This window comes from Phoxinus phoxinus (assembly GCF_949152265.1).
Source record: "Phoxinus phoxinus genome assembly, chromosome: 1".
NCBI lineage: Eukaryota > Metazoa > Chordata > Actinopteri > Cypriniformes > Leuciscidae > Phoxinus > Phoxinus phoxinus.
Genome location: NC_136876.1, coordinates 21250027 through 21276463, shown reverse-complemented (window position 1 = coordinate 21276463; position 26437 = coordinate 21250027). Strand labels below are relative to the sequence as shown.

Here is a 26437-nt window from a genome sequence, read left to right as displayed (position 1 = left end):
ATATTTTAAAAAGAGACAATTATTTGTATTGTTCAAATGATTGTATCACTTACATAAAAAATACATAAAATGAACTGACTTCTTTCTTAATTGAATTATATCATCAATTATGACACACATGACATCATAATGCACCCTCTGCAGTCAGAAATTGTGTGTCCTCTCTGAATCCTGCCGTATGAATCATTCATCACCATTCCGAAACAGTGAGACCAGACCAGTCATTGTGGAATGTTTATGGTCACACAATAATTTGTTTGCCAAAAAATGTACTTCTTGGAGTTGTTAATTCCAGGGAACAGAAAATGCCCCAACTACCTGAAAGACATGACTAAATCACACCTGTCTACTGACGGCCTTAAGCTCTGTAAAGTAAAAAAACATGCCAGAGGGCCCACTATTTTAGCCAAATCAGAAAAGTTAAAAACACTATCTGTGAACCATTTTGTTCATTTAAGATTTATAAATGGCACTAGCAGCACCTTTTATTATTACGTGCTAGCAAATCTGCAAAATGTTTCACTGCAGGCAGTATATTATTTAAAAAAAAAAAAAAAATCCAGAGGAAACTATAACATGCATACATGCTTGTAACAGTTGTGAAAATTAAAAATAAACTAGCCGTTCATGCATCATTCAACACACTCGGTTTACAACAATACTAAATACACCATGTGACCGTGTTCACTAAACAATGTCGAGTAACTAGAACATTGTTTTATGACCTACAGCAGGGATAGGCAACTCCGGGCCTGGAGGGCCACTGTCCTGGAGAGTTTAGCTTCAGCCCTGATAACCACTCGCCTGCCTGTATCTATCTAGTAATCCTGAAAACATTGATTGCCTTGTTCAGGTGTGTTTAATTAGGGTTGGAGCTAAACTCTACAGGACAGTGGCCCTCCAGGACCGAAGTTGCCTATCCCTGACCTACAGTAACTACAGCTGATTCATCTAATTATCCTTACAAAAAGGATATTTATCCTTCCATCATTTTTATGAGAGCACCACATTCCAAGAGCATGCTAAAATGGGACATCACTCAAAGTACAGAGTCCAAAGGCAACAGTAAATCTTCACGTGCCCCACCCAGAAAACATACTTTTTTACTGCAGGGGTGGGGCATGTTGTCCTGCTCACACATCTCAGGGTGAGTATCAACCTCTTGGTTCCTGGTTCTCCCTTAGTGTTCAGTGTGAGATTTCTTAGTATTTATATTTAGTATTTATATCCAGCCTAAACGGGATCAGAGGTTGAGCAAACTGAAAGGGAGGGAAGAAACCACCAGAGAGCCCAAATGGGTGTGAATCGACCACTGGGTGTTATTCATAAAACTGCATGGGGAAGTCTTGCAATAGCTGATGTTTTTCATTCAGTAGTTGACATCAGGAGTGCATGGAACTGCCACAAGGGAGCCGGTACAGGGTAGCATAAAAAAAACCTTTTACTGCTCACTGGGACCTGAATGATGTCAATAAGTCTGTACTCACAGGAGTGAACAGCAGATTTGAAAGCAGAACTTTCTGTTTGCAGGTGAGGAAACTATTTCTAAGTTAAAACATCCTGTCAGTTGTAGTCTCAGTCATGTGTTCCGGTCTACTGCTTTGTTGATTGATTTCACCCACCAACTTTCCAGTGACCTGATTTGCTGATGAGGCACAGCACAGCTTGAAACGCATAGTAACATTGGAGAACATTAATTTAATAAGGAACATCATCTTCTCAGAGTAATGCTTTTGTGGAATAACAATTAGTTACGCATTACGAGGCTTTTCTTTCTGATTCAGTCGAACCATAACCTCATCTCTCTCTTCCTGTTGCTGTCTGAATCTTATGCACTTGTGATGTGTGTGCTGGAACAGGAAATGAATGCAGACTGAGGAGGCAGGCAAGCTGAAACTGGCACAAAGCACTAGCGTGCATACACACCCACCCACATACAAGCATACAGACACACACACTGGCCCTGAGCAACAACTGTCAGAGCTGGAACGTCAAAGCGTCAAAAGACCGAAGCCATCTAAGATATTAAGCGGAGTGAGCTTCTCAGAAAGGAAAAGAGATTTGAAGACGAAGAAAAACAGGAGACGGATCCTACATATTTAACTTGAACAAGAAGAGAAGGGAACAAAGGTGTGGAGAAGATGGTGTTCCGATCCTGCCGGAGCAGGTAATCGTCTATGAATTTGCTTATTTTAGATGTACTTTGTATTCATTTTTAAGGTATTAGCATTTAATTTTTAGCCTCTTTTTAAATCTGTTCGAGTTACGGTAACAGCTACCTTCCTTATTTTCTGTTTCTGTCTTGTTGCGTGTCAAACAGCTGTCTGCCCACATAAACAGCAACTTGTTGCAGTTTATAAAGAGAAGGCACAGCGTGCCATCTTACGCTGTGATTATGTGAGACCAAAAAATCAGAGCACTGGTGTTGAGTTTTATGTCCTCAAATCTGTGATAAGAGTTTTGTGTCAGTGGCACGTCTATCAACTGACGCTGTCAAGCTGAAATGATAGGTGTAATGTGAGAAAAGTTGTCATTCAGTGTCAGTCTTTGGATCTCATCGTTCTCCGAGCTTAGTAATTCAGCTTGATAAGCTCAATGGAACCTGTTAAGAAAGATAAGAAGAAACATTTTGTATGCAGGCTTAATCCATTCGCAGTGTGTACAATTTAGTGCGTAGACTTCACAGAGTGAGTGCTATGCATTCCTGAGGTGACTGGGCTGGTGGGTGTGGGTGTGGAGGGAAAACTGGAACACCACAGATCTGGTACAGCTATCCAAGGTGCACGGCCCATTCTGAAGAGAATCTCAGTTCTGCCTCAGGTCTTCGCTGTGCACACACCTCAAAATAACACCTCTGACTTTCTGAGGCCACTGCTTTGGTTGGGTTAAAATCTGAAAGCACAGCAGGTTTTGCTTAGAATCTTGAATTGCAAGCATTTTCACTTTGTTTGATTTGTGGTTAACTTTAAAAAATGAAAAAATCTGTCATTACTCACCCTGTAAAATGTTCTTTCTTTCACGGAACACAAAAAGGGTTACACAATGTTAGACAAAGTAGTCCATATGAAAGGATCACTAAATTTCAAGTCTTCTGAAGCTATACAGTAGCTCTGCATGATGAACCGAACAAAGTTGTTAATTGCTGAAAATCACATCCGCCAAAACTTTCACATCTCATTGCATTAACATCACAATTCATGCAATTCATTCATTTTGATTGACATCAAACCTGGTGCATGTTTGAATGCACACATGCACAAATTAGATTTGATCATTTTCAACAAATAACAAGTTACTGTTATTAAACAAAGCTATCTGAACTATTTGGTTCCTCAATTATTTTTTATTATTGCATGCATGGACACAGTCTCTGGCACACTCTCAAAAATGTAACAAGGAAGAGGAGGGGAAGACAATAACTTTAATATTTGTTGTTCTTGTATTTTTATGTTCCGTACCTGATAGGCTATGGTAGATAGAAAAATACAATTTAAAACAAAATGAGGATGTTGAAGACCTTGGACTGACAACATGTGGCAGGGGATAATATGAAGTGTTAGGACAGCCCTAAATCTAATTCTAAAAATGACCGGGTGCTGCAGGGTGAGTGAACACATCACATTGAGAACCATTTTCCCCCCTGCCATGAACATCCTGTGAGAGATCCAGACAGCACAGCAAGGTCAAAGCAAGTCAGGCTAGAGAAAAACAAGGAGTTTCCGTGTTTAAACACTGTCTAAATGGGAACGGCCTCCTCCAATTGTTCTATACTAACAGCCATTTTCAACTGAAAGGACACCCCTCCCCCCAAAGACAGCCTGTGCAGATTCCAAGGTGATTTCTTTTTAAACCGCTCCAACATTATGAATCACACATTGATGTTTCTGTAATTTTTGCTTTGCTGCCGTTCAACTCCAGGCTCAAAAGTTGTGAAACAGGTTCTGGCTCTTCCCTTCCAAGGTGAACTGTTTGTGAAATGAAGTATCCAGTCTGAGAACTAAGTTGGCATAACAGCATATCCGTATGAAGAAGAGATATTCTCAGAATCAAATGTATAGCAGTGCTTTTGGCCATTCCCTCCTTGGATTGTGTAATGTGCTCCCTTGGTAGACCACAAGGCTTCCTCTCGATCCATTGCCACCCCCTGGTTTATAAATCGAGAAGGTGGTCTGGCCATTACTTCCCTATTTAAGGAAGGACTGCTGTGTCTCTACAAACTCTCTCTTGGTTAGCTTTTTGTACAAGGGTGGTGTTCTTTGTCCCGTCTGTCTCTCGGGAGGCATGTCTTGACTTGTTAAAAAACAGCAGCTGATGTTGTTTTGGCAAGAGGCTGATAAAGTCTTCTGTAGACTACATGGATTTTTCTCCTTGTCATAATGCAATTTTTTTTTGTTGGGAGACAACCAATTTCCAGTCTCCTAAATAGTTAAAATAATCTTTTTGTGACAAATGAGCGCTGAATAATTTAGTTAAATTTTTCGAATCAGCAATTCATATATATCTGTCTGCAGATTGCTTACATCAAGGGTGTTTTTACATATCTGAGTTTCTCAGACATTGCAAATTCATATTTGAAGAATAGGCTTCCTTTCAGTTGAGGAGTTGGAAAATTAATCCCTGACGGGAAGTTGTAATTTGAATTGCATTAAGAGAAATTGACTGAATTGCAGAAAGGTAACACATTCTGGGAAAATAAGTGTTCTTCCACTCTGATTCACATGTTAATGTATTAATTATAATGAAATAAACAAAACTAAATACAAAATTTACCCATCCTATCTAAAACTTAAAAGCTTTTTAAACTTAAAAACACAAAGTCTCATGACCGCTGGCTCTATCACTCACTCTCGTAAAATAAAAACATCAGATGTGACAAGAAATTTTACACTACTGTCGGAAATGCTGCTTATCTAATGAAAATAGTCCCAGTGCACATGTGTTTGCTTTGTGGTTTAGAGTGCTGTGGTTAGCTATAAAAGGACTAAATATAAGATCCTTGGATAATTTTTTGATTGAAGCAAGCTTGCTTTGTTTTGACACAGCTTCAAACAACTACTACACATTAGATGTTTACAAAAATCATGGCACATTGGCTGTGAGGGATTGACATCTAATTTGTGTTGCTAACAATGCAACCCAGTCTTCCTCTCTCCTTCTCGGCAAGGGGAAGGAAGTCTATTAAAAAGAGCCACCACGAAAACAAAAATGTATAAAAGATCAAGTGAAAAAGTGGTCAATAGAGGATAAAAAACCAAAACAAAGGTGTGGCAATGTAATATTTGCCTTAGAATTTGAAAAATATATCACCTCTCCAGTGCTTTAAGCAATTCGATCAATCACTGGCTACATTTACATGCAACCAAATGATCTGTTAGTAGGCTAATTGGATTGACGGCTCAGTCGAACTGAAAAGCCTTCACGTAAACACCTTAAATCGAATCGATTGAGCTCGATCCGAATGAAATTGATCGGATTGAAAGGGGTGGTTTATTCCTTATAAGTAAACACTTGATTGGATTGAAAACCGAAACTGAAAGTACTGCGAATGTGCAATGATGATGAAGTAGCGCAATGACGTATGACGCTCAGAACAAGCTGTTTTTCTTCCTGTTGAAGTGTCATATAAATGAGTGTCCCGTCATTCTAAAAAATCTCCTTTCCCTCTGTGAAGTGGAGAAGGACAAAGTCCCACCAGTCCTTGTTACGGATTCTTATCCAGGCGTTTTGGGTGCGGGGAGGGGCATTTTTACTGCGTGATAAATATAAGCAGCGTGACACAACGGTTCATATGCTCTTTTACTCCAAATTATGACCAGAAATGGATAAATATTAAGTCTGCCGTTTAAAACGAATAAAGAACCAATGTAGGAGAATAGTTGGTATGCTCAAACAGCAGGAAACTCTGTAGGCTATATTTGTGCAGTGTGCGCATGTCAACAATTCTATTCTATTTGAAGCTTGTGATATAAATGCGCACATCACCTGACCACATGTTTAGCATTCATGTAAACACTTCGTTCAGATTCATCAATAGGAATAAATTCAGGCCGATTGAAACTAAAGTTGTGTAAGTAAAGGTAGCCAATGTTCCAGAATGACAATGACATAATTTCCTTTGTTAGTAGCCTACCTCAATGTCTCAGATGAATTTCTACATAATTTGCTGGCAGGCTGGCAGCTGAATCCACATAGCACCTTGACTACTGACACTATGCTGTTATCTGTCTTTCGTATTACAGACAACTTCCTTTCCTTTACAGGCAGTAGTCAAACCACATATAAAAGATTAACGGTAAGATAAGTGATAGAAGATGCTTAGCAAACATTAAACCACTGTTGCGTCAAGGGTGAATCTCTTTTACTTTGAGGACTGAGTAAACAAGATGAACTGTCAATCAATATAATTTTATAAACCTATATATATATATATACACACATATACAATAGTATCAAAAAAGTTCAAAGTTTTCCTAAGACAAGAACGGGTATTGTTCAAAATTCATGTATAACTTTGATGAAAGGTTATGATCCACTTCAAATGTTGACTATTGTATATATATATATATATATATATATATAGTAATCCGAATGATGTGCTGCGTTTCTGAAAAGCATTGTGAGCTAAGTTGATCATATTAGAGACCGTTTGGTGGCAATTAGTTCTACAATCTTGCGCTTAAGATGCTTTTGGGAAATGCAGCCATGATTAGTACATTTAAATAAAGCCATTTTCTACAATCTTATCCTGTTTATTTAAACTACAAGAGCATTGCAAAAAGGGGTGCTCTAATCTTGAGTGGCTGTGGAGGCCACGCTAGATTGATTGATTGCTTCAGGTCATTGATCAGAACGATGGCATTTAACCTCAGTTACTGGTCCATATCAGAGCACTCACAGTTGCCTGCCTTAAATTCTCTGAAGTTAAATAAGCTGTTGACAAAAGGTGTAGGATAGAGATCTCCACTGTCAGCTTCAAATGATCAACAGCTCTTGGAATGTGGTACTGTGTGATTAAATTAAATTCTGCTTGCCTTTACTGAGGAATGCATTGCAGAATTTGTAGTGACTGCACCTTATATGTTTACCTATTACAGTTAAAAAAACCAGGGTAAAGAGTAGGCTAGTATGATCTATCTCATTCAGGCTTGTTGGGCAATTCCTGAACAGCTGGACCAGTAGAAAGTTCAGCCAAAGTGCTGTTGTTTTGCACTTATAGAGCAGGTGCTCTTTGCTTATGACTCAGATATGAGAACAGCAATTTAACAGTAATCTGTGTCTTGTGCTCAAACTGCTTTTTATAATCCTCTCATTTGTTTTCTACCCACAGGAGGGCCTTTCCTGAGCCTTGATTCCAGCCTGATTCCCTTAAAGGGTAAATGGGTGAGACGGGGAAGATGACGTCCTTACACAGCGTGGGCCTAGTATTGGTGGAGTTTGAATATGAATATGAAGGCCGGGATGGCCACATGGTGTCCATTAAACCCAACGAGCGCTACATCCTCCTGGAGAAAACAAACGATCATTGGTGGCACGTGCGCAAAGATGAACGAGCCAAGCCATTTTACATCCCTGCTAATTATGTAAAAGAGCTTCCACCCAACATCCCTTCACCTCTGGACTTAAGAGAGCCTCCTGCCCCAGACGTGAGGCCTGCGGTGCCTGACCTCACAGAGATACGCAAACCAGATGAGGTGACAATTAGACTTCGCTCCAAAGCGAATCACAAGACAGAAAACCGCATGTCGACATTTGGTGTTCCTTTGGATTTGCATGAGCCCCCTTCTTACAAACATGTCAGACCTTCAGATTCTCTCCTCTCCCTGAACACAGTTTCTGCCTCAGATTCTTCACAGCAGAAGAAGAGGATGAGTCAAGCTCCCAATCTGCTGTTCGGCTCTCGCACTGCTCTAGCTGAAACAATGCCTGATAAGTTTAGAGTTCCCAGCTTCAGCCCAGCCGACCCCCTCCATAGACCTACCCCTGCCAAACCTGTGGAGCTCCCTGTCATCAAGAACCTAAATGAGACCAGGCCTCACAGTAAGTCTCCAGAGATGGAATCCCCAATAGAGCCTGAAAGTGAAAGTTCCAGTTCAGAACCAATGCCGTCACTGGAGTCTGAGAATATTTATGAATCCATATCGGACCTGAATCTAGACCTGTTGTCACTGACTGACAAAGCACCTGATGGATTGCCAAACCCTCAGACCAACACTTCATGCTCACCTCCAACAATAAAGGTACAGTTTTAACTGTTTGTTTATACGTGTTGTGTCCCATTCAGAAATTATTTGTATTACTTTCCAGAATTTGTTCCTGTATTCCTTTCCTTTGCAGAATGCCATATTTAAGGATGCAGGATTGAAATGAATTGAAATTCATATAACTGCAATAAGTGTCATTTTAAATTAATTCATTAATATATGCCTTGCAGGTAACAGCCTTTATTGCACTAGTAAATAGAAATAAGAATGCATGTTTTCAAATCCTCTTGTGGCATTGGTTTCCCTTTCAAAATGTCACTTTTGACAGTTCCTTAAATTACACTGACCTATTTCTGTATAGACAGATGTAAAAAATCTTTTGAGCACATTGACAGCATTGCCTTTCACATATACTATAATGTTATTTCAAGCTTTGTGTTTTTTTATCTTTCTAAGAGAAAAGTTAGCTTGAATGGTTAGCTTGAATGGAGTATCTTCATATTGATCCGTTTCTATTGTAGAACAAAATAAGTGTTAAAAAATATCTCTGCTTGGCAGGATTGGTAAGCAACAGAGCATAGCCTAAATTCTTATGAGGAACAGCAGTAGAACAGAAAGTGTGTATCAAAGGAAATGTTCGGGCATGTTAAAGTGGGCCACTGGGAGGCGATGTTGGCATGCTGCATAAAGTGTAGGCTAGTACAAGTTTTTTTTTTTCGTTAAGAATCAAGTTTCACTAAAAATTATAATAATATGTTTAATTAATATAGCACCTTTTCCAAGCTCAATGTGTACAGTACAGTTAACATTAAGTGTACAGTACAGTTTCAGCATTACCCAAAATTGAGACAGCCATGATCTTGATGCGATCAAGTCACCATCAATGAGAAATTTTGTCCACTAAAGAAGTAGTTACTCAGCTGTTTTGGAGCAAGATGAAATAAAGCACAGAAAACAACGTGAAATAAAGGAGAGCCCCTTCACAATAAGGCCTTCCTACATGACATCAGAACAGGATTTTACAGCCTTTATATATAGCGAGGGAAGGATATAGTGAGGTAAAGAGTTTTAGCATTTGAAAGACAATATATAGACACTCTCATCCTATAAAAACTTATGCCATCATGTATCATGTGTGCATAACAATATCCCATGATAGTCCCGACCCTGTAAACTGACAAACCGTATCCAAAGAAACATTACAAATGAATACATTTTTTCTGTTCGCATTCACTATGTAATGCACTTGCGCGTGTCTCTTTGCAGGTTGTAAGGGCGCCCATCCCTTTTTTTTCAAGTGCGTGAACACATTTTAGAGTTTTGAGTTCAGTTAATAAGAGCTACAGGGCATGTCACAACAGGGTTAGGTTTTATTTTATGTATTGAGGCATCTCACTTCTAGCAGGTCATGTTTTCAGTCAAAATTAGACCTGAAATATGAGACAATATTCCTGATTGTGTTATTTGTTTCAGAATACAGCTTTGACAGTACAGTTACAAAAGGTATCATTTAGATTTTTGCATGTACATTTTAAAGGGAACATGTTCATCTCCTGAGGCACTGTTAACACATATCTTGGGATCTGAGTCAGGCTTGGTGTCGTAGCTGCAAGGTTATTGTTAGCACAGATGCTTTCACCTTCTCCGTTTCAAAATCAGTAAATGATCCTGGAGATCACTGAAATTTGACAAAAAGCCAGGGAGGGAGGGAGATATAAAGACTGAGTATGAAAGAGAGAAAGGTTGTTGTTCTAAGTCTCATTCTCTGTTACTTTGGTAATTCAAATAAATATATCATAAAGCCATTGAAAGAGTGAGAGAGTGAAAGAGAGAAGCTTTTGGCTTACTTTTTATATGAAATGTATATTCTTAGAAAGTTATTTCTTTAAAATGTTCATATTCATTTCAGTTTCACCACAAAGCATTTTTACAAAGTTCATTCTCATGTTCTCAGTTTCTCGGAACTTTACTTCATTCCAAAGCATTTGAGTTATAGTGGACAGTGCCAACAAAAGTGCACGGTTTCCCCCACATCTTTTTTTTGTCCTTTCATTAAATATATCACAAGAAATAGATGAATGCAGTGAGTGTCTGTTCCATTCTTGTTTGGGAATAGCTTGGAATTTGTTTGGAAAGAAGGGGAGAGGCACAGTGGGAGTGGAGCTCTCAGTGCACCTGTATCAGGTTTCAAAGCCATTGTTAGTCTGTCTACATCAGTGTGTACTGTGTACATGACAAATGTTTTACACAAAACCAGTATTGTGTAAAGCTTCGGTTCTGAAGGTCCTCAGATGACTTCATGCATATCCACCTTATTTTACAAAGTGGAATGAGCTGTTTTGTAAATAACTTGAAAGCAAATGACACATTACAATTACATACCAGAAAAATAAGGTGGATATTAGCTATGTGTAGGCTATGCAATTGTACCTTTATTATTTGTCTATGGCAACAACCATAAGAACAGATGACAGCTGGTCCATTCCTGCACAAATGCCCCCCTCAGCCACCACACCAGCACGTTTACAAAACAAAGGGGGAGTTCTTCGAATGCCTCCAAATCTCATTGTACTGCTTAAACCCCAAACAAGTTAGGAACAGCTCCCACCCTGACCCACACCACATGCACTGTGAATACCAGCAAACCGTGTCTTCCCTCAGCGTGACAGATGGCCGGTATAGGCTACTGTGAAGAGCTAAATGTTTCGTTTTACACCGCAAATAGGCCTAGCCATAAAACGCTGTGTGGTAGAGAACGAGTTAAAAAACGAAGGTGGGTCGACTCGACGCTCCCTTAAACTTGTTGTGTGGTGTTTACCTGCACGGGCGCCGCTGGCTCCAGGGAAGCGGACTTGACTCTCTGCTAGGAGTCAGTTAAACAGGTGAGATTCATCGCAGACGTCCGGCGGAAATCAAATACAGGTATTATTATACCAAATACTATAAGATAAAACTTAACTGATTCGCGCGGTTTTTAGACGGCTTCGTTGATTGTAAGTCATAACGAGAATGTCCATATAAAGCGCTGCACTGCCTTGCCTGCTATGGGATATTGTCAGTTTTTGTTTGTGTTGTGCTTTTCACAGTATTGTTCGGTGCAGCCTATGCCTTAATACCTTTTTTTTCAATTGGAAATTTACGGATACAAATAAAAAGTGGACTTAGATCCACTCCTTGTTTTACCATGAAGGCGGACATTATTGCTGTTAAATGATTACCATGCTGTGTCAGTGAATATATATAATGTTTTTTTTCATCAGATAGGTTAATCAATTATTCATCGCTGACACTGATTAATGTAGCCTAAATAGCCTACTAAAACTGTCTATTTACAATTAGCCTATTAGTTTGGTTTAAACCTGTAGCATAGGCCTGCCAACATAATATTTAAAAGAAAGCTGTAGTAGCCTATTTATCTAAAATGATTGCAAAAAAGAGCTTTTGTAGACCAGTTAGTAGTGTGCTTTACCTTTAAGGTGACTCAACAGCCAGCATAAAGAGCACCTTGTTGTGGTGTGCAGTTTCTGAAGTGGGTTACTAAACGTATTTTCTCTATCTTCTGTTTTTTTTGTATATATTTTTTTTCTCTGAGAATTATCGTTTTTTCCCTCTGCTCTGTCCTTTATTTTTAACACACACACACACACAAACTCATTGTAGACCTTCTGTTTTGCTTTCTCGCTGGAGTGGAGCTATTATGAGCAGATAAGGCTACTTGCTCTCTGAACTGCTCAGTGATAAGCTGTAAATCAGGATTTCATTGATTGATAATATCTGTGCAGATTGTTTATTTAAAGCCCTTGTTTTGTTTACTCAGAAGTTGCTGCCTCTTTTGGAAATGATTGCAGTTACAACGTGACCCAGCCAAAAATTCTCAGACGTATGCAAATGTTAAGTTTAGCTTTGTGTCCTCAAAACATTAGATAATTATTATTTACCTGCGTTTATACTTTGACAGGGAGTCACCACTCACAAATGTGACCTAATGAATCAATGTCCACGGGATTTATTTTGTGACTAATAGTTGTGTCATCTGGTTTAGCATGAATTTCATTACTTGTATTCAGATAGATATATTCATTTAGGTTTACTTTTAGTAAGACCTAAGTGATCAGCAGTTTAAAAGATTAGGACTTTGTTTGATTCCTGGTTTTTGTTATTGTTTGTTGCAAAAAGAAGAACTGCTTGAGAACTGAATGATCAAGAATGGGGTCAAATTACACTGGAATGTCACGCCATAAGACTATTTTAAGACTTTAGGCAACATAAATGATTAACCAAACATCACACTTAGTGAACATTGATTTTCAGCGGTATATATGTACTAACGAACAAGCTCAAATTCAGTTTCCTTGACACCAATGCTGGTAGACTGAGTGTTCTTTGAATAAAACGACTAGTACAATTATTTTTACATTTACATTGCTTGCCTGTGCAAAACATCCCACCACACTATCACAGATATTGCTCAGATCCCTCATTCAGTATAAGCCTATGATATTTTTGGACATTTTATTATATTTTGGACAATTTTTACCCCAAAATTGATAAGTTCTACCACCTCTCCTCAAGCCAAACATTTTTATATACTCGTTACGTGTTTAATACCTTGAGTTAGGGTTTTAGAAACATCCCTAAAATATGAACAGTAGTAATAGTTTGTGAGTCGAGTTAAATCTGGCCTGTTCTAACTGTTTGTTAACGTGATGATTCTGATTGCAATTCTGATAAAGAATCTTGAGATACAGATCCATAGGGCCATCTTTAAAGTGTAATCAGGCTTTTGAGGTTTTATTTGAATGACAAAACACAGCCTTTAATCTCGTACCGCTTGATTTGATTACACCAGAAGTCTGTCTCACCCAGTTTTTTGCACATAGGAAAGAGGAAGTAATGGGAGAGACTCAATTTGTGATTTCAGTTTGCAAGCACTACTTCCCCTATTGGAATGACGGGGCTTTGTATACACTAAAAGCGTACTTGAAACGTTAAAACGTAAAATTGCAAATATCTGCTGCATTTATAGCTTTGGTTTTACTTCCAACGGTTGATTGTTGTCCATGTAACCTTTTGACAGATCACAGGATGTTTACTGACCCTATATGATTATGTTTGTTTATTTATTTTAACTAGCATTACTCCACCTCTAGAGGAAATGATAGTCCCTCCACCCACAGCGGTTAGTTTGTGTTCCCATTTGAGCTTTCTGTGTTTGTATGCGCACTCAAACATGCGTGTTGGACCCTCAGGAGATCCCCTTTAGCTTTCATATCAAATAATCTGATGTGCCCTTCCCCTAAAGCCTGATGTTAATTCGCAATTTCTTTGAATCTCTACTCGCTGTATCCCTGCTGATAATGTACTGAGCTCCGCGGAAAAGCGTTTCCAGATTTTGTGGTGTTTTGAATCTCTCGCTCCTTCCATATGTGGTCTGAACACCGTAATTAGGGCCCGAGGACCAATGGTGACAGGACCCTATTGGAATTGCTCCGTTTATTGAGTTTTGATATGCTTTCTGGTCCTTTTTTTCTGAGAGGAATTTTATTTTAACCGTTCGGATGGAATTGAAAGAGGTGATCCGTAAGGCTTGCCGTACGCTTATGCCCAGACTGCAGACCTTTCTGAGGTTTCGTAAGGTAAGCGGTAAACACAAGGTAGCATTGTGAAGCTGAAACTGGGTTTTGTGGGATTGCTGTGTCCGATATGCAGGATATGGTGAACACACTGATTTGGTCAGTGCTTGTGAGACTACTATTGTTTGCTTAAAAGAAGCTGTGTTGTTTACCCGATCAAGATATTCTACTCAAAGGTTGTTACTGCTAGAGAAGAGGTGACGCGTGGTCAAATTATTCACTTTTGTTTTGATGCCTTAGACTGAACCCATAAATAAATAATATTGTTATTGGGTCATTCCTGATTTTGGATGACAATATTTTGCCTGCATGAAGCACCAGAATTAGAAGTGTAGAATTAGAAAGTGCCATTACTTGCACTTGATAAGATTTTTGCAGATTGATTTTTACTGTTTATTTTAATACTATGAGAATATAATGAGAAATAATGGGTTTTCATGTAGCTTGTTCTTGTATTTGTTTTTTTACAGCTTTATTTTAGCAATTCATATGAAATTTTAAGCAGTGAGAGCTGTGTACTGCAGTTTAACGTGCATGTGAAATTATCTCAAAACAAAATTATTTTTAACATGCAATTTAATGCAATTTAATGAGTGAGTGAGAAATCAAGTTGCTCTGTTTACTGCGTTATAAACATTTCTTCCAGGTGTCACACAGAGACAGTGTTGATTAATTTGACAGTGCCTGGCAGTTATATTGGCCGTTGTCCACCCTCCACCATTATGTGTGTATCAAGCTCTTCTCAAATGTCCATCGTGCAGCGGAAACCTCTGCCCGTTGTTCTGTTTTGATCTTGGCTTCCCTTCCCCAGAGAGTGTGCTGTGCTTTGGAAAACACATTATCTGGATGCATCCAAATTTTGAAAGGACATGGTTTCCAGAGAAACTTTCACTTGGACTAAACAAACACATGCTTTCATTAAGGAGGCCTGTTGTTGATGTTTTTCAGACCTCACATTGTGGATTCAAATGATGTTTTATTAACAAAGTTCGGGAGGAGCACGTTCAGATAATTAACACAAGTGGAGAGCACTCAGCAATCAATGATAAGAGATGTGTATAGATGCAGCAGTCTCACCTCAATCCATTGACAGTTTAGCAGTATCTCTCCACCACCCCTTCTCCACACTTGTCCTAACCACTTACGTACGGGGGGAGTACTCTGGGTTCGGGCCGAACTCCGAGCTCGGAGCCCTCCCCCCGGACAGCACGCCAAATACGCATTAAACTTTACCCCCTCTAATTGTATGTAGGCTAAGTGTGAACTCGTGAAGTGAGGTTTCACAGGTGTGCGGGTCAAAAGTCTGCAGCCATGCTTGATAGGTCTAACTCAAACTGAAAGTATGTCATATCCTCTCCCCTCATGATGTTTCAAATGCATATGATGCCATTTTTTGAAGTTGGAGTTTTAGTTGTTGGCTATAGCAGAATGTCCAGGCTGCTTTTTTCCCATACAAATCATGATTACGACTCTCAAGTTGGCTATACATACTTTAAATTGTCCATACAAGTCTAGTCTATATTCTTATATAACTCTAAATATTTTAAGCAAGATAAGGTGAATAATATTTCTTTTTTTTTGTAAACTTTCCATTTAAGTGCAGAGAAGTGTTCTGTTTGAAAAAGTGAAGGCCTAAAGATAAAAGCTGGCGAGATATTTGATTTCACATAAACGTCTTTGTGTCTTTCCTGAATCGAGGGAGTGGTTCCGGCAGGATTTTCTCCCCATAGCTCTTTGTTTTCATCAGGTTTCTATTGATAGATCTATTGAGATGAATAATGGAAGTTCTTGCATAGACAGATACACTCAGGGCCTAAAATTTATTTTTTGCCACACCTGCCAATGGCCGGTGACTATATTTTTTTACTGGCCATGAAACCGATTTAGACCAGTGCAAAATCACAATTCTCTATTCCAATTTCAATACCACAGCTAAAACTATAGCCTAACTAATATAAATTAAACACATTATTAAAGACAAGTAACAGTAGTTTTCAGGTAGACATTGAATTAAGTAATCAAATGTAAAATGACACTGGGGTAGTATTCGCATAAATAAACATTGTTTAATCCGTATTGAAGGTGCAACAGTTGTTCAGGAGCAGTGATTGATTGTTTTCTTTGTCTTTTGTTGTTTGATTACCGGTAACTTTAAAAACAGACATTAAGACTACTATTAGTGGTACCTTCATGTGCTATTAGAAATTTCCTACTTCCCGCTTCTGAAGTCGTGATTATGAGTTTGTCGCATTCAAGTGCTTTGTTGTCGGGAAGAACAGGAATCATGGACCAGGTTTATTCTTTCCTATTTTTGGGAAACCCTTATTAAAGCCAAAATTATATTTAGCATCCCATTAATTGACAACAATATAAAAATTCACCATCACCACGCAATCTAGACAGCTTGCTGACGATTCTGGAATTTTGGTTAAATACAGGCTACATTCGCTGTACAATATGGTTCAAATGATTATTCATATATGTATGAATTACTTTAATTACAAGACAAGGCGATTGTAGCTGTTGTGAGAACGTATTCCCGAACTTCCCAGTAAATACAACTTGGAATGTATTTACTGGGAATACATGTCCAATTTTTAACTTGGAAAATTCTGGTAGCATGCAAAGGCAGTTCCACTATACTACAAATGCGTTGTCTTTCTCAACTGTTTACATTCACTTAAGACATAACTGGCTATGTTTACTAGGATACTTGCAATTTTTTTGTGTGAATTTGAAGCGCAAGGCGACGTGAAAGAGAGCTCGAGACGTGGCTTTCCGGCCGTGCTCCGGATGTGTGCACACACAAAACTTTCCAGGGCGCGAGTAATGAATTGAGCTCCCTTTTGCGTCGTCTTGCACTTAAATATTTAAATTGGCTAGGCTTAAACTTCCGTGATGATGCAGCACTGACCTGTCAACTGTCCCAAGCGTCGTTCATGATCTCAAAACATTGCCTAGTTAGAATTCATAAAAATGTTACCGACCAACATACAGTATACTCCCCAACGTAAATTTTTACTCCCATTTGGTGCTTTGTAAGTGTTCATTTTAGGCCCTGGATACACTCCTCACTTTGACATGATGTCATGTTAGTGTTGTGTTCCATGGTATGTGGTTTTCAATTGTATAAAAGTTTAACAGTTAACTTTTTACATGGTTTCCACTGCTTATGTACACCCCAAAATTAGAAAAGTCCAATAAAACGTTAAGGGTAATGCTTTCAATCTTTGCTACTAAAGTCAAAGTATGTTAAACTCATTATTTTGGACCTTCCAAAGTAGTACATGGAACATTCTTCTGACTGAAATTATTATTTTTTTGCTTTTGGCATCTCCTTATAATTCAGTGACTTCAATTAATTTAAATATGTAATGCAACCATAAAAGTCAGTAGATTATGACTATATATTTTTTTATTATATATTGATTTAGTCTTGTAAAAGCATGTCTAAAACATGTCCTCTCTCCCCTCAGACTGAGAATGACCCCACCACTGCAGTGTATGCAAACGTTACTGACCTGAAGAAGACCGTTCCTCGCTCTTCAAACTCCTCTGCCTCCACCTGTTCCTCACCCGGCATCGCCCTCAGTCCCGGCCCAGACTCCGCCTGCTCGCACAGCTCGGCCGCATGGCAGGTCCATACTGACCACGACAGCGGTAAGGACTACTACTACCAGCCTTCCACGGGAGAGAGCAGTTGGTCTGATCCCCGTAGCCCTCACCCAGGAGCTGATATGGAGTCTGTGACCTCTCCAATGCCTGTGTCCTCCCCATCCTCAGCTCACTCGCTGGACTCTGACTGGGAGAAGCTTTTGGATGAGGCCACTGGGAGACATTATTATTATAATCACGTTTTGAAGGAAACCTCTTGGACTGCCCCGGAGCCCTCGCCACCTCCGTCATCCACGGACGTGGCACACGGTCATGGCAATGAGGCGGATGAACTGGTAAGATTCTGCCTGTCTCTATATCTCTCTTTTTACAATACCATTTGAATTTTTTTTTAAGAAATTAATCTTGTATTCAGTAAGGATGTATTAAATTAAAATGACTTTAAAACCGGCAGTTAAGACATTTATAATGTTATAAAGTTCAAAAGAACAGCATATATTTGAAATAGAAATATTTTGTATTCATCAAAGAATCCTGATCAAAATGTATCCCGGTTTACTCAAACATGTTAAGCAGCACAACTGTTTTCAACATTGATAACAATAAATGTTTCTTGGGAATACATAAATGTTTCTAATCAGCATATTAGAATGATTTCTGAAGGATCATGTGACCTGAAGTCTGGAGTAATGATGCAAAAAATGCAGCTTTGCTTCAGGAATAAATTACAATTTAAAGTATTATTAAATTAAAGTAGTATTCAATTACAATTAAAGTATTATATATGTAAAGGTCTGTCTGTCTTGTCATCTTTTATTCATTCTTTGCATCCTCAGCCACCTCTTCCAGATGAGGACTACCCAGCGAATCAGCGTGAAGATTCCCTTATATCACTTCAACTCCCTAAAGATTTTCATTTGCAGCAAATCAAGCATGCCGTCATCCCTAGGGCTGTTATAGACGCACGTAAAGATGTCCATCTGGGCTGGACTCACTCTGTAAGGGCCGATGGAAAAACTGTCTACACAAGTGAACTTACACATGAACAGGTGATGAGGGCTTATCACAATTATTGTATTACTACAATGATCATACACTACAAAACAGACTGTGAAAAACTATATTTAATTTATCTATTTTCTTTGTCGTTGTAATGCTTGTCACCGAAAAAGCATAGCAGAATTATGACTAATGTTTTTTGTGTATTAGTGCCTCCTTTTGGTGCCTCCGTGATACTGCAACTGCACATGGCAACATACTGAGGGCATATTGCAAATGTATCAAACCAGCTCCTAACAGAGTTGTTTTCTTCTTCACATTTTCTGCCCTAATTTGGTAGACAATCATGGGGGAAATCATTTGAATGTGTTGAACTTTGTGAAAGATTTGTTAGATTTCTGTAGCTGACCACATCAAATAAGCTCAAATAATTTTGTGTGGCCAGGTCAAGTCTTCTTTAAAAAATAAATAGCTTAATAAAAAAACAGAAATGTGTTTCACAAAAAGACTGACTCATATTTTTGTCTCCCAATTGCAGTGGATCCAGTCTAAGGATGACAAAGGGAAGTTGTTTTACTACTTAAAAGGGGGATCTAAATGTCAGTGGACCCTTCCAGAGGTCTGTGCATGATTTTGTTTCATTTGTCATTCTGTATTTGTGATTTTATTTTGTTTTTTATCTTTGTTAAAACATTTTATATTCTTTACAAATGCATGTCTCACCCTGAATATATATACTCACAAGACCTTTATTGACTCTTTGTGAAGGCTTCAGTCCCGTCCGGTCAGCCAATGAATGGAAACGGAATAGACCAAGATGCTCAACCTGTTTTGAACAACTGGAGATTAACAATGGCCCAGTTCAACATGTCTCAGGAAGACCTGGTGAGTGTCAGCTCAGGACGCTCTCTACCTGGATCTTTTCGATACAAATCTTTGACTCTTTTTGACTCTCAACATTTATCAGACACAGCTACACATAAGCCTAAATGTTTCATCAAATTGTGTGAGACATTTCATTCTCAGCTATTTTCTGCAGCTGACATCACAGGGACCACAACAGGAAGGAAGGAAACATCTGGTACCCGATCCACACCTCTTTCCACCACCTAATATTCATTTATTTTTCTTTCTTTTCATTTCCTCCATCAGAAATTTTCCCCCTCACACAGGCGGATCGCCTCTGACAACGCCTGCGATGCATCCAGCGCAGGGAATTCACCAGAATCGCAGCATTACGTATGTAACGTGACCTCTGTTATTTCCAACTCTCATTGGAGCTTTTAACTCATGTCATTTAGTTCCCCAAAACTCATTCATGTGTAACAGTCTCATTCTTATTTTATTATAATTTTGCTCTAATTCATGTGAAGTTCCTCTAAATGAATGAATTATACAAGATCTTAAACCGATTTTAACCAGGTTATGTTAATAAAAAAAAGGTGTTTTTAAGTTTCAAGTAAACGATTTTCTGATGTGCGGATTTAGTTATCAGCGTTCTGATTTAAATATAAATACGGTGTTTATAAAAAAAAAAAATTCAGTATATAAAAAAAAAGATTTGTGAGAACCCATCATTTTGTTTCCTTTCTCAAGGATAAAAAGTTAAGACGGCGGAGAAACCTGTCCAGTCAAAGCACAGATTCACATTATCATCATGTGCGTCCTGAGCTTGTTTATTAGGCCTTTTAAGTTGTCTGCACTGCGGTCCAAAACTAACACGTCATGCATTAGACAAAAACTAACATCACTGCTTGTTCTCTGATGCTCTTGCTTGGCTTTTAAATGTTTGTCATTCATCAGTAGCTGTAGATAATGTTGTCTTGTGGCATGTTATTCTATCATTACTCATTTAACGTTCTACCGACAGACCTGCACAAACAAACTTTTTAACAACTGTTGCTCTCACATCACGCAAAATTTACCATCAACTCTCTAAGCTCTGAAATGTAGTTCTTGTTTAATTGTCTCTATAATGAACAAATGGTTTATTTTTCATATATTTTGAATCTGACGAACAACCCCTTGTCTTTTGCGTTCAGCAGTCATCGCTGGAGAAGGCTGGGATCCTCAACAAGACCAAAGTCGCTGAGAATGGAAAGAGGCTGAGGTGGGGCCTTGAATTGACAGCGTTTGTCTGTGGTTAAACAGTATAGTCATACTTCACCTAAGTATTGATGGGAAAAAAAGCATGTAAATCAGTCATCTTTTTAGGGGACGTTTACATGACACCGTTTTCAACTAAAAATGGAAAACTTTTTAGTTCATTTACATGACTACTGTGTTTTGGGGGCCTTAAAACGCAAACTTTTGAAAACGGGTTTCAGAGTCTGAGTTTTTATAACGATACTGTTATTGTCTCCATGTAAACTACTAACACATTAATTTGTGAAAACGGCGACGTCATGCGCATGGGTATTGCGTGTTCAGGCATGTAGTGTTTCTTTACAAAGTGACATCAACAACTAGTCTAGCATGAATAATACAGTTTTTTTTTGTCATATTCACGCATCCGTGTGAACAGGGATTGTTTTGACATCGTTAGCATCTGTACGCGAAAAAGGCAAAGGAAAAACTTACATTTTTAGCACATTGTTTTTATGTTTTACCTTAGGGCAGGGGTACCCAATCCTGTTCCTGGAGATCTACCTTTCTGTAAAATTCAGCTCCAACCCTGATCAAACACAACTGAACCAGCTAGCTAAGATCTTCTGGGCCCAGTTTCAAATCTGATTGGATCAAATCTTTAAAATGGGTTGTTCAAAAGAAGAAAAAAGCATTCTGAAATCAGATTATAAAACAAAATCCAATATTGGTTATTCATCAGTTTTTGCTCACATTCTTTTTTAGTAACATTGGGATACCTTTGATCCGAAAAAAATAAAATCAAGATTATACTAATCCCTGCAGAAGGGTGGATTTCAGGAACAAATAATAAAACTTTAAAACTGGTCAAATGCAGTATACACACTTCTTTTTTTTTTTGCTCGATTAGTTTAACTGTTAAAGTAATAAATTAGAAGTAGACATTAGGCAACCTATTAAGCCTTTCGGAAGCCTACTACAGTAAAGTAAAAAAGAGAATATGGTCCCATAAACAGCTGTAAATATTAAACACAAATATGGTATTTAACTTGGTGCTTTTTCAATCACTATTTGTAAACTTTGTTGAAATCCGGCTGCTATCTGTGCAGGAAGAATTGGGCGCAGTCGTGGACCGTTCTCCATGATGGCATGCTCACTTTCCACAAAGACCCTAAATATACACCTGCTGGGATGGCTGTAAGTTTATTTATATTTGAGGTTATTTAGGATTATATGTAATTCGACATGCTTATTTTTACATATATCTTTTAAAAGATGATCATTTAAAGGGATGGTTCACCCAAAAAGGAAAATTTGGTCATAATTTTTTTACCTGTATGAATTTATTTCTTCTGCTGAACACAGAATTAGATATTTTGAAGAATGTTGGTAACCAGAGAGTTGATGGAGAAAAATACTATGTAAGCCAATGGCTACTGTCAACTGTCTGGTTACCAAAAAATTCTGTGTTCAGCAGAAGAAAGAAACTCATACAGGTTTGGAACAACATGAGGGTGAGAAAATGACAGCATTTTCATTTTTGGGTGAACTAACCCTCAATCAAAAATGACATTTAAATGTATTATGTAAGTATACTAAAGAAAGCTACTTTCCTATACACTGATTGCCATTGGTTCATTGGTTGTCTCCTGCAGACCAAGTCCAATCAGATTGTCCCAGAGTACACAGCGGAACTGAAAGGAGCGACTTTATCATGGGCATCTAAAGAAAAGTCAAGCAAGAAGAATGTTTTAGAGGTACAGTCTCTGAAAATAAACAAAGGACATGTATCCTGTGAAATGTATTACATTGCTTTTCCAAGAATTAAGACTGAATTTTCCTGAGTAGTTTCTCTGAATTCAAATCTGTTCCATTGTCATCAGTTTAGTCATAGGCCAGTGTGACTGTGACCTTTGTTTTGGCAATAATACACAAATGCTGCTATAACCCTTGCACTATTATGAACATGTGTTGCAGTTTAAGGTGTGGTGTAACCTAGAAGTATTTTATCTTATGCACAAACATGCTAATTTATAGCTTTGATATTAATTGCTGGCAATAATTGTTGACTTTTGCCCTTTAGAGATTTTCTTGTAGGCATATACAGTCCATATTTTAATATTAAAGCCTGTAATACTGTCCATGTCACTGAGCAGCTCAAGACACGTCACGGCTCTGAGTATCTGATACAGTACGACACAGACACCATCATACAAGACTGGCACAAGATCATTTCGGACACTATCAAACTGCTGGTGAGTGCTGCCCCATGCTGGCCACATACAGTATAACACAAAATCTGAAGTTGTCCAGATTTTTCTACCCCCCTCACATTTGCAACATTTGCTTAAAACGGTGCTGTGATCTTTCACAGCATGACCATGGCCATTACTCAGAGGATGAAGTGGAAGAGATCCCAGAAAAATCTCCATTGCCTGCAGATAAAGATAAGAAGACTGAATGTGAGAAACTGAATCAGATGCACATCACGTACATGACTGTCATCAATGACTTAATTCAGCATTTTTGAGTTTTACATATTTTTCTTATAGCAACAAGATTGAGTTCAACAAGTGGCATAGACACAGAACAGGGCCGTGTCCGTACCAAGCTGCGCAAGTTCCTCCAGAGGCGTCCCACCTTACAGTCAGTCAAAGAGAAGGGCTACATCAAAGGTTAATATCAACTTTTGCCTTTCAACATGAATTTAATCAGTGACGCTGTTCAGTCCATACATGTATAGAAGACTCTGTTTCAAAGAATTCAAGCAGATATCAATGAGAATTTGACTGTAATGGACTGGTTCTTATGTTATATTCACTTCCTGTTCTAATATAGTAAATGATTTTAACTTTCAATTTGTTCCTTTGTTTTACAGAGAATGTGTTTGGCTGCCACCTAGATACCCTCTGCCATCGTGAAAACACAAACGTGCCCAAGTTTATGGAAAAATGTATAAGATCTATTGAGAAAAGGGGTAAGCATTCATTTTGGCATTTGATAAGGAGTTTAAGGCCTGTTCACGCCAAGGACCTTAAATATAACGATAAAGAAATCGTTTTAAAAATCGTAGAGTCCACCACACCTCTACTATAATGATAACAGCACAAATAAACAATATCATTGGAATCACTTTCACAACTATTTATTTCCAGCTGATAAACGATAAAAGCATTGACAGCCAATCACAATTCTTCCTTGAGCATTTAAAGCGGTGGACAACAAAACTGCAGCATGCTTCTAATAAACAAAAAGATATAATATAATTATCGTTCTCGGTGTGAACGCACTTAAGAAAAGTCATCTAAAGTGTCAGTGTCTGTTTGCCTGCTGCAGGTCTGAAAATAGATGGAATCTACAGAGTGAGCGGGAACCTGGCTGTCATCCAGAAGCTGCGATTTAAAGCTGATCATGGTAAGTAAGAACTAGACATCATGAAAGATCACCGCAATTACTTTTATTGAGTTTAAAGCGTGTCACTGTACACATCCACCATCATGGATTGAGTTGTTCGCTATATCAGTGGTGAATTTCTAGACTACTCTGGAAATCGACAAAACACCATAATTGCTACAGCTATGGTACAAGATTGTATTCTGAATTAAAATTGTTTTTAAAACGTTCTCACCAGGACAATTTGTTTTAAATTTTTATCAAATATCAAATTGAAAGAGCTTACATAGTTTTCTTACAAAGCAGTAAGAGTTTGTTTTTAATTGTTTTGTCAGTGTACTTTTAACTATTCTGCTCTAAAAAAAAAATCTGACACAAAAAATAATAAAAAAAAGTGTACAAATAACTATAAATGTATTATAAATACAAATTGTTAATGCTGTAAAATCATAATAAGTTGATTTTGTGAGATCTCCTTCAAACAATGATTTCTTATTTTCAAAAAAAAGTTGGTTTCATTGACGATACAAAACCGTATTTTCCTTTCTCCCTGTAGAAGATGATCTGGATCTGGAGGACGGGCAGTGGGAAGAGATTCATGTGATCACAGGAGCTTTGAAGCTTTTCCTACGTGAACTTCCTGAGCCTCTTTTCCCCTTCAGCTTTTTTGATAGGTTCATCGCAGCCATTCGTGAGTGTAACTGTCCTGTTTAATTTAGAGAACAAATGAATGGTGTACCTAATAAATCATTTTGTTAGATATAAAAAATAATATATTTTTGACACGGATGTACAGTATGTTTGCTTTTACAACGATTCTTTACTAAATGATGCATTGTGTCATGAACTCTGAAATGTGTGATTCATGATTCTTTTTTACTTATTTGGTTATTTATAAATACAATTCACTGGGAAAAAAAAATCAAGAATTGTACTTGTTTTCTAGAAATGAGTGACTACAGCCAGAAAGTGTCGTATATACGAGATCTGGTGAGAAACTTGCCTTTACCCAACCACGACACCATGGAGGTTCTCTTCAAACATCTCCGAAAGTATGGACCTTTTTTTTTTTTGCTCCGTTTTAATATGTCAGTAGTATGATGAGCATCTTTGTCACATATGATGGTTTTGTCTGTTGAAGTACTAAATCCATTTACCCATCTTTCAGAGTAATTGACTATGGTGAGCAGAACCGCATGTCTATCCAAAATTTGGCCATCGTGTTCGGCCCAACGTTGCTGCGACCGCAGGAGGAGTCCAACATCACCATGCACATGGTCTTTCAGAACCAGATTGTGGAGCTCATACTCAACGAGTTCATTGAGCTCTTCCAACCCAAATGAAATTACAAAATGGCAGGAAAGCGAATACAACCATCAGCACATCTTCTGTCGTTCCCATCATCTTTCCAGAGAAATGAACAAGGTTACTGACTGTTTTCTGTCCACTGATTGGATATCGACTGGCCCATTCAATATTTATTTCTTATTAGAACTAACCAAAACCTCTCAACCAATGAGTGCCCTGTGAAACTTCAAGAGGATCTGCACCTCGAAACTGCTTTTTGATACCGCCAAAATCAAGAGAACAAAAAGCCGAAGGGACCATCAGCCGATATGATCGAACAGATCTTATAAAGAAAGACACATTCTAATTTGTCAAGGTTTTATGTTTGAGATGAGAACGTCGTGGAGTTCACAGTAAGAAATAACTTAAAACAATTGCTTTGAAGATAGACAAGCAGAGCACATACTTGTACTTGTTACTGAATAATATACTGTATATTATTGCTACTCATCCAAAACAGTTCCTGTGGAACAACAACATTTTTGAATTAGCCAAAAAAACAAGGTTTTTCCTGTGAGATTTCAGTGCAGATGTCGAATGAACAAGTCAAGGTCCTCTACAAAAGTATGGACCTTTGCTTGATTTGTCATTTTTCTCTGAAAGAAGATCTTGATGATGAAACCTGGGTTTTAAAGGAGACTGAGAAAAAACTGTATACTGACAAACATCTTTCACTGTCTTTAATCTTTAAGATCAAACATGTTTATAAAATGCTGACAGTACAATGTACACACGTATGAAAACGAATATGAACAATGGAACATTATGCAGTAAAGTAAAATGTGGATGTTGAATACAAACTTTGTGGATGTAGACTAAAGCTGTACATATTTTACATATGTTGTTTTTATAAAAGTATGGTTAAGAAATGATTGGCCATTTCATTACAGAGATAAATATTCTGTAAATAAAACCGATTAACCATATTTAATTTTATGCAAATGTGTGCATAGTTTTTACACTGGTAATTACTGAAATATAGGAAATATATCGAGATATAAGAAAGAAATGTTATTAGTATTAATAGAGTGCATATATACAATACAAATTTTACAAGTCAGATGAAAAGTATGTACATCAATTTAAGAACAGATATTATCACTGGACCATATATCAATACAATGTGAGAAATTATAAATAAATATTGTGCCTTCATTTTCAATC

The 26437-nt window shown here is 37.9% G+C and overlaps 1 protein-coding gene across 1 annotated transcript; it reads left to right on the top strand.

Annotated features, from left to right (window-relative positions):
* Positions 1-886: 886 nt before the first annotated feature.
* Positions 887-26437, top strand: arhgap27l (Rho GTPase activating protein 27, like). Its single transcript, XM_079635936.1, has 21 exons — positions 887-1147; positions 1377-1530; positions 1860-2167; positions 7328-8237; positions 17311-17784; positions 18286-18498; positions 18987-19067; positions 19217-19333; positions 19601-19687; positions 20045-20107; positions 20491-20558; positions 21643-21730; positions 22189-22290; positions 22690-22788; positions 22908-22995; positions 23086-23208; positions 23412-23510; positions 23870-23947; positions 24483-24617; positions 24873-24978; positions 25095-26437. The coding sequence occupies exons 4-21, from the start codon at positions 7377-7379 to the stop codon at positions 25267-25269; spliced, it is 3057 nt and encodes a 1018-aa protein (XP_079492062.1). The 5' UTR covers positions 887-1147; positions 1377-1530; positions 1860-2167; positions 7328-7376; the 3' UTR covers positions 25270-26437.

What these genes read in the sequence shown, in the direction of transcription:
- arhgap27l (XM_079635936.1), top strand. Translation starts at nt 7,377, where the DNA reads ATGGGTGAGACGGGGAAGATGACGTCCTTACACAGCGTGGGCCTAGTA. An exon ending in GTCAGTGGACCCTTCCAGAG is followed by an intron (nt 19,068 to 19,216) that starts GTCTGTGCATGA and finishes CTCTTTGTGAAG; the next exon opens with GCTTCAGTCCCGTCCGGTCA. An exon ending in CACCAGAATCGCAGCATTAC is followed by an intron (nt 19,688 to 20,044) that starts GTATGTAACGTG and finishes TCCTTTCTCAAG; the next exon opens with GATAAAAAGTTAAGACGGCG.